Source organism: Drosophila obscura, unplaced genomic scaffold (genome assembly GCF_018151105.1).
Source record: "Drosophila obscura isolate BZ-5 IFL unplaced genomic scaffold, ASM1815110v1 contig_186, whole genome shotgun sequence".
NCBI classification, from domain to species: Eukaryota; Metazoa; Arthropoda; class Insecta; order Diptera; family Drosophilidae; genus Drosophila; species Drosophila obscura.
In genome coordinates this window covers 5465204-5473173 of record NW_024542774.1, presented here as the reverse complement: position 1 = coordinate 5473173, position 7970 = coordinate 5465204, and the positions used below count along the sequence as shown (strand labels likewise).

Below are 7970 nucleotides of genomic sequence, written 5' to 3'. Positions count from 1 at the left end.
GGCTAGCGGGAGATTGTTTTTGGCCAGAGGTTTTACCAAAGAGCAAACAAAGAGTGACAAGTTGAACCACATCATCGAAAGCACAGCCGCGCACAGTGGTTCCAAACTGAAGAATGGAACGGGCAACTTCACCTGGAAACTATCCTACAAGGCCATAGCCCCATGGGCTACTTAAACAGGAAATATACCTGGGTATATCTTTCGGCCAGCTGCCGCCCACTGTCCCAAGTTTGTCGCAGCTTCTTTGCCCCACTAAGCAGTTCCACACTAAGTGCTGCCCTAAGTCGTCTTTGGCCAACTATTCGGGTCAAGTATTGATTGCAGTGCTGAGTCTGGTGTCAGGGCTTGTTGGACCACACAAGGAGATTTTCTTTTGACTTAAATGTAAATATTGCATAACATGTAAAGTTCTGCTAAGGTCTTAACGGCCTCCGCCTAGAGTTAGTTACGTTTTTAGGACCATTCCCGGAATCAGGGAATACCCAATTAGGCTTTTGTCTGACTGGAGCTGAAGCTGACGGTTGTAGCTGAATTTTACACGTTTTTCTAGTTACTTGGCGGACAGCTGTGGGCTTTTTGTGTTACATTTTGTAGCGAGAAAACACGACAAGTCGCGCAGACAACTTGCTGCTGCCCCAACAGGTAACAGGTAAGAACAGAACACACACAGAAACAAAACAAAACTGTGTGTAGATCTTTTGGGTTCGTCAGGCTGACATTGACGAAGTGGTTCTTCGAATGAAATTGTCATAATTTTTTCGGGTTTTCTACATGTCTTTTGATGCATACAAAAGCGTTAATGTTGCCCACTTTGTCATACTTTGCGTTAACAATTGATAAAAGCCACGACAAACCGAACACAAAAATTCAACAAAAAACTGAACAAAAAAAAAACACCCAAAAACCGAAACCAAGGCGAATGAACTTTTACTAACGGTGCATTTGGAGCCTTTACAACCAGAGCAATTGTTATTCCATATGTACAATGTACATTCATGAGCCCACTTTCTTGATCGTTCCTTCATTGGTTCGGAGGAGCAGACGCATGCCCTTTAGCTCCAGCGTTATGGCTGGGGCAAGTGCCGTCCTGGCACGCAGCGCATCGGGATTGAAGATTTTCACAAGTGACAGGGGATTAGAATGCGGACCGATCTCCAGCTCAGCAATGGCATCGCCACCGGTTCGCCCTTTAACGTTTCTAGCTTGTATTAGCGGCATGGCGCTTGTCAGAGAGTTAGGTGCCACTTGGGCCCGTACAAAGACGAGTACTACGAATGGATTTTGGACATCAATCTATCAATCGCTTGGCTTAGTTTGTTTGTTACTTACACAGAAGAGTGCCCAGCCATGGGAGGTGCGATTGCCACAGCATCTTTTTGCTACGTCCAGCAATTGAGTGACATTTTTCCAGCCAATTTTATTTAGTTTTACTGTGTGTTAACTTGCGTTGAAATCAATTTGTTTCGCTGCCTTAAAGTGTGCATAATGAGCATGAAACGATAGCTCTGCTCTGCATGGTGCTTATGTAATCCGGTTAAAGAGTTTAAGCCCCGGCACGTATCCGCCAAAACTATTATTCCTATCCGTATCTAGCGTCATCTGGGCAGTGAATTGTCGTCTGATTGCCAGAGTTTGTACCTACCGGTGGATCCGTGAGAATTGTTGTGTTTTACGACCCATCTAATGAAGCAAAGGAACTACCCCATTCCCATCCACACACACACACATACACAACGCTCCAGTTGACACTGACCGCAGATGGCTATCTCAATATTTAGGTTGCCGTACGTACAAATAAAAGCCAGAGCAGAGCTGCGGCAGAGCGTTGTTGGAGCACTTGAAGATAAATCAAAAGATGCGAAAACGAGTTGGAAACCCTAAAGGCAGCTACAGCAGCGCGCTACAACGTCGTCGACGACACTTTTAGGCCGCGTTTGGAGCGCAAGAGATCCCAGCGAAATGATAAATGTTCCCTCTGTGTATCAAGTGTGAATTTTAAGTGAAAAGCCAGCCAGCCAGCCAGCCTGGGGAAAATGAAAATGGTTTTGGCTGTGGCTTTGACTGGGGCTAGGGCTAGGGCTAGGAGCATGGCCTCCGAAGAGAGCCTTTATGTGGACTACGTGATGCCAAGTAAAATTCAGCTTTAGATATGCCAATAAATGATTTTAATTACATCAGTTGTCGTTGCAACAAAATGCATGAAGAATCCTCTTCTATTCGTATTAGGCGGCGGCGGCCTCTTCTATTGTTTTGGGCCAAGTTCAAACAAGAGAAACAGAGTTCTTTTTATTACCCGCTTGCCACCGTTCAGAAGTAAAGGAAATGCGCTCTGGGCCATAAAAGCCACACATAAAACCAAATACAAAACTAACCAACAACAAAAATCAGAAAGAAAACCCAACACGGCCTGAACCCTAGAAGAGTTGAAAGAAGCGAAAAAAAAAAAAAATAGAGAAGAAGTAGAATTATGTTTTCTAGAAGACATATTTCTCGCTTGGTTAGATTCCATATAATTCCGAACCGATAGAGCCAACCCGAGGATCGTAAAAAGTGCGAACTGTAAATCATGACAGTTTTTACAACCCGCTCGTAGTTGGCTCTGGGCGGGCTAACCTGGCTACCTGGCATTGAGTGTGGCAGCCAGAGAGTTCAGTGCATTTCTCTGCGGAAATGTAATTCTCTTGATGTAGTCCAGAAACAGAATTTGTATTTATGAACCAGCTTTAATTTGCCGCACTATTAAAGCCGCAAACCATTAAAAGTTCTCCTCAGACACGAATAATCGAATGCTCCGGGTGGCGGGGGGCACCCAATTGGCTGGCTGGCAGAGTTGGAGATTTTTTCAGTGGCCTTTACCATAAATCCATATAATAATTGGTTATGAAATCGTTCATTGCAGAGCTTAGAGCGGAGCTTAGACATGAGCCCGCGACGGGGCTTATTTATGAATCGAATTTATGATCGTTTTGTGTGGGGGGCTGGTTATGCGCGTAATGCATTTGAATTTACGAGACGGATTTAATCAAAAAGGCACAGCCAAGGAGAGCTTTGAGCAAATGGCAATTGTCTCGACGATCTGCTCTCGATTGGACAGGCTGAGAGGCACCGTTACAATATTAATTGCCAGCCATTAGCAGCATCACTCAACTGAAAGCATATGCAACAGAGCCCCATGGACGTGCCACGGGGGAGTCAGACAGTCAGGCAGTCAGGCAGATGGGGAAGGTAAGCTAAGGAAAGGAAAGGCAAGGAAACTATCTGTAAACTCATACATCAATGCCGCTAAATCCACTTGTCAGGAGGTACAAACGTGAGAATCGTTCAACATAAAAAAAAAAACAGAGACACAAACTGAAACAGAAACAGAAAAAAACACAAACTGAAACACTGAAACAGATACAAAAAAAAACAAAAACAGAAAAAAATATAACAAAAGCAAACGACAAACGGCAAACAGATCGGGCAACGAGGAAATATTGTCAGGCAACACTCTTTAACCCATGAGATGTAGATGTATCTGTAGATGTATCTGCATCTGCATCTGTGTGCTTTGTATCTGTGTACCCTAGCTTTTGCCTCTTCTCCCTGGGGAGATTTGTGGCCGGGACACCTGCAGCATTTGAGGGCCGTTTGTCGTTGTGGCAGTGAAAGACTTTTTTATGCTAAATACCATCGCAGTTTATATTGATGACGACAGCAGCAGCAGCACCAGCAGCAGCCATACTAAGCATATGCAGATCTACAATATAAGTATATATAGGGACAGAGAGCGAGGGAGAGAGAGAGAGATACATACGTGTGTATATGGGGAAGCTAAGGGAAATGTGTGACAAAACACCACAAGGAATTTTAATCCCAAAATGATTGATAATCATTTGCACGAAAGCGAAGAGAGAGAGAAAAGCTCTATCACGTTCCATTTGCCTAGGTGTAAAGCCCATGGGGTATTATCAGCAACGCCCAACGTAGTCTTCAGCATCAGCAGCATCTTTAATATCATCATCATCAGCATCATCATCATAGTCCCACTCTGCTGCGCCTCGCTTTGTTTGCTGCTAATGTTTGCACTTAATTCACCAGACAATCAGACAATAGGGAACCGGAGAGAGTGGATCGGAGGGAAGTGTTTTCTTTTAGCTTTTACCCACTGGAAAAGTGGGGGAGAACAGCAGCAGTGAGGACGGGGTGATGGGGAGACAAAGACTGTGGCTGTGGCTGTGTCTGTGTCTGCCAAGGCGAAAAGTCTAAATTATGTCGTTGCCGCCGATTGACTGTTGCATACGAAGATGCATCATTTTGTAAGCTTAAGCAAAGACGATGCGCTTTTTGTGAATGGGGAGCCGCAACACTGAAAGAAATAAAAGAGAATACCCAAATGAGGGCAGTGTTAAAGCACAGATTAGCAGAGTATTTCAAAGAGGCTGCCTGGCAATGCTTAGTGCGCCTTTTGTCTTGAGAGAACTTTTCGTAGTTGCCTCTCGAATTTGCCATCTCATGTTGCACATTTGACTGCCACCTGCTACACCCCCCTTTACCACGCTAAGGCTACAATTTTACATTCCGGCAAAGTTTTATTTCCATCCATTTAGTCTTTTGTCTGTGGGTCTTTGGATGGTGACACCTTCTTTTCTTTTCGTTTCTTATTTTTTTTTGGGGGTCCAAGAGGCATCCAACTATTTAACCTGCCGCACATTTCCCCCCTGGATGCAAATGGTGTGGCATTTACAGCTGACGATGAGTTGAAAATTGAACAAAAGCCGATGCGAGTCATAATTTATCAAGATGCTGGCTGGGATTAGTTGGGATCAGTTTTACAACTGTTTATTTTTAACACGTTTCACATACGCCGTGCCCCGTACCTTGTGTGTCGCGTATGACAATGCCACACTGCCAATGGCGAAGATAGTCTGGCTAATGTTCAGATTTATTGACTATCAAATGCTGAATGCATTGTGAAGTGTGCAGTGTGCAGTGGCAGTGCCTACTGCATTGGTTTGTGCCACTTTCAAGAGCCACACGAATACACACACACACCCCAACCTGATTTGGTGGCGCACCGAACATTGGACACCCTGTCTGTCGTTCTGGGCATAGATTCGTTCCTGACAAAGTCAATTGGATCGCTTGCATGCCGCTGCTTGGCCTACAACAGGCCTACGCCTGCCTCCCCTTGAAGAAAAAAAAATCAACCACGCCCCAAAAAAATCTGAAACAAAGTTGAGTCCTCTATAGCTTTTGGGCCCAAAGTGTTTGTAATTGTTATGGCCATGAGGAGAGCGACAGAGCGAGCGGGAAACTCGTTCTTTCACTTTGGCCTGCAAGCGCGAACTTTATGGCTACACCTACCCAGAAAGCAACGGCAGATGATCATCTCAGCAAAAGGCTGGCTGGCATCTCAACGTCCCCCCAGTCTCAGTCTCAGCACCAGCCCCAGCCTCAGTCCCATTCGCATCTGCATCTCCTTCGGCTTTGAGTTCTAGCGGTAAATAAAGTTTTGGCAATACGGCCGCGCCCACTGCTGCTTGGGCAGAGAGACGACCCCGAAGAGTGGCCCGAGTGCCGAGACCACCTAATGAAATGTGGCCAATACGCTCACAATATCCACCTTACCTCACCTCACCTCTCCTTTTGGCTTTCTCGCGTTTGGGGCGCAGTATTAAGAAATTACAAGCAAACGCTTGCCCCACGCATTACGTGGAAATTAATTTGCGCGTTCGGCAAATTTAATTCAATTTTTTTTTTTTTTTAACAGCTCGGACCAACGCGGTTGGTATAGCCACGCCCCGAAACGAAAGTTGACCCACTGTTGGCTGGAATGTGAGTGTTGGGGATCGGTCATGCATTCCGCTCGCTCTCTCTCCCTCTCTCTCTGCTGCTGCCCAAATCCCAAGCCGAAGAGTGTGTAGAGTACGGGAAGCATGGGGTACGAATTAAGACATAATAAAGCTGTCCCTCAGAGTCTGCCGGGGCCATCCGTCAAGATGTTGCCTTTGGTTCTTGGGGCGTGTAACGCACTCCGAACACCTTCGCCCCAGACAAGACGTTTTTGGCTTAAACGATATATATTTTAGTTGTTGTTGGGGTTTGGGTAGGGGGGGCTGAGACGACACAAAGTGAGGTCGTCATACTTGGAAGTTTATTTTGCACTCGCGGCTTAAACTTGGCTGGCGGTACGGGACGGAACTGATACGGGAACGGGACTGACTTGGATATTATGGTGCCCGTTTGACAAACGAGTGTCATTTATCAAAATGTGACACTATTTGCGCCAAGTCATGTGTTAACTGCACTTTATTTTATTGTTATACTCCCAAAGTCTCGTCTCTCTCTCTCTCTCTTCTCTCTCTCTCTCTGTGTGTGGTGGAGCACAAAGGGCTTGGCCTGCCATCGGTTTTTCAAGTGCTCTCATAAAATATATATCATAATTGAAGGTTATGTACGTTGTTGCTTGTTCTCTTCATTTTTTGGGGAAAAAGCTACGTTGCACAGCAATTGACTTTGCCACCAGGATGGCGGATGAGGAATGACCAGATTGAGATACGTGCAAGAAAAATTGGATTGTCCGGGCCCCGTGGCCTATGTTCCTGATACTCTGATTATTACAGCTGCCAGATTTTAGATTAGCTGGAAATTCTTGTTTGTAAATTTATATGAATTTTCACTAAGCAAATAAAAATACTCCAAATCGCATTGAACTTTTACTAAGGATTTCTTTGGACGATTTTTTAGATATTTAAAATTTGTATTTCATCTTTTGGACCTCATAAAGAAGTAATTTTGTTCCCTTGCAATTTATTGAGTGGTTTCGTTTTGGGCGCGACCTGCATTTAATGCCAATAATTTAAGTATTATGATTATGTGCTCAAAAAAAACATCGCTCGTCGCGCTCTTACAAAAAAACCCCCCAATACCCAAAAAAAAACCAAAGTCCGAAGAGTAATTTCTTGCACGACATTAATTTCTTTTAAATTACGCATAATTGAAGTACGGGCACTCGAACTTGATCGATGGCCGCATCGAGCAGTCAAAGTCAGAGTCCCCACCAGCAGAGTACACCACGTACTCCACCAGCGAAACAAGTTCTCTCGACATGTGTGTGAGAGGTACTCCGTACTCCATTCACGACGAGTGCTTTGGGTGAAATTTCAAAAAAGAAAAAAAAAAAAAAAAAACAGATTGCTCTGCTCTGCCATAATTATTTCATTTTTTGTTTGCGTGGTTCATATTTTCCATATACGATTATGAGGGCAAGTTCTTGGACTGATCAGGGGACAGGCCCTGGCGACATTGACATTCGAATTAGACACCTGACAGCAGCAACAGCAGCAGCAGCAGCAGCAAAAGTATTTCTGAGTATGGGGGCCTCTAAGACTCTGTCATGGGGTGACGGTAATTCGACGATTTCTTCTATTTTCTTCCATTGAAGCCTTGGCTGCACTACTTTGAAATTTGATTTAATTCTACGTACACTCTTTTTTTAAATTTTTTTTTTTTTTTGGTCTCTCTGCCCGTGGGCCGAACGAGATCTCTCGGTCTGGCCTGGCCTGTCAGTCAGTCTGAAATTTCATATTGTGCTCGCCTGGGGTCTCGGGGTCTTACGGGTATTTAGTTTTTTTTTTTTTTTGTTGGGGTTTGCCGGGGCATTGTTGGCGCGATAAGCGGATTTTTTATAACATCAGTTTAGTGTCACATTAGCGCAGCACTCGCTGGCTGTGGGGGCGACAGATCTGTGTGTTGGATGCCAATCCCATTCGAATCCAAACCCATTGATGCCCAGTTTAATGGCTAACCAAGGGCCCGTCAGCGACATTTTATAGCCACAGCTCCAGGGAACTCAACAAGCTCTTTCGTATATCCATCTCAATCTGCAACCGGGATCGGTGGGGAATCGGATCGAATCGGATCGGATGCCTGCAGCTCGCATCCCATAAAATCTTTCAGCGCGAAACACAGAACTTATGAATTTCTTA

At 44.8% G+C, this 7970-nt stretch overlaps 1 protein-coding gene across 1 annotated transcript; it reads right to left on the bottom strand.

The window, feature by feature from the left end:
- Window positions 1-920: 920 nt before the first annotated feature.
- LOC111079723 lies at window positions 921-1438 on the bottom strand. The gene is made up of 2 exons (XM_022374996.2): window positions 1330-1438; window positions 921-1268 (listed from the first exon to the last, which is right to left on the bottom strand). Exons 1-2 carry the CDS (start codon window positions 1370-1372, stop codon window positions 994-996), a joined length of 318 nt encoding a protein of 105 aa, XP_022230688.2. The 5' UTR covers window positions 1373-1438; the 3' UTR covers window positions 921-993.
- Window positions 1439-7970: the final 6532 nt, after the last annotated feature.

What these genes read in the sequence shown, in the direction of transcription:
- LOC111079723 (XM_022374996.2), bottom strand. Translation starts at nt 1,372, where the DNA reads ATGCTGTGGCAATCGCACCTCCCATGGCTGGGCACTCTTCTGT. An exon ending in ATGGCTGGGCACTCTTCTGT is followed by an intron (nt 1,269 to 1,329) that starts GTAAGTAACAAA and finishes ATCCATTCGTAG; the next exon opens with TACTCGTCTTTGTACGGGCC.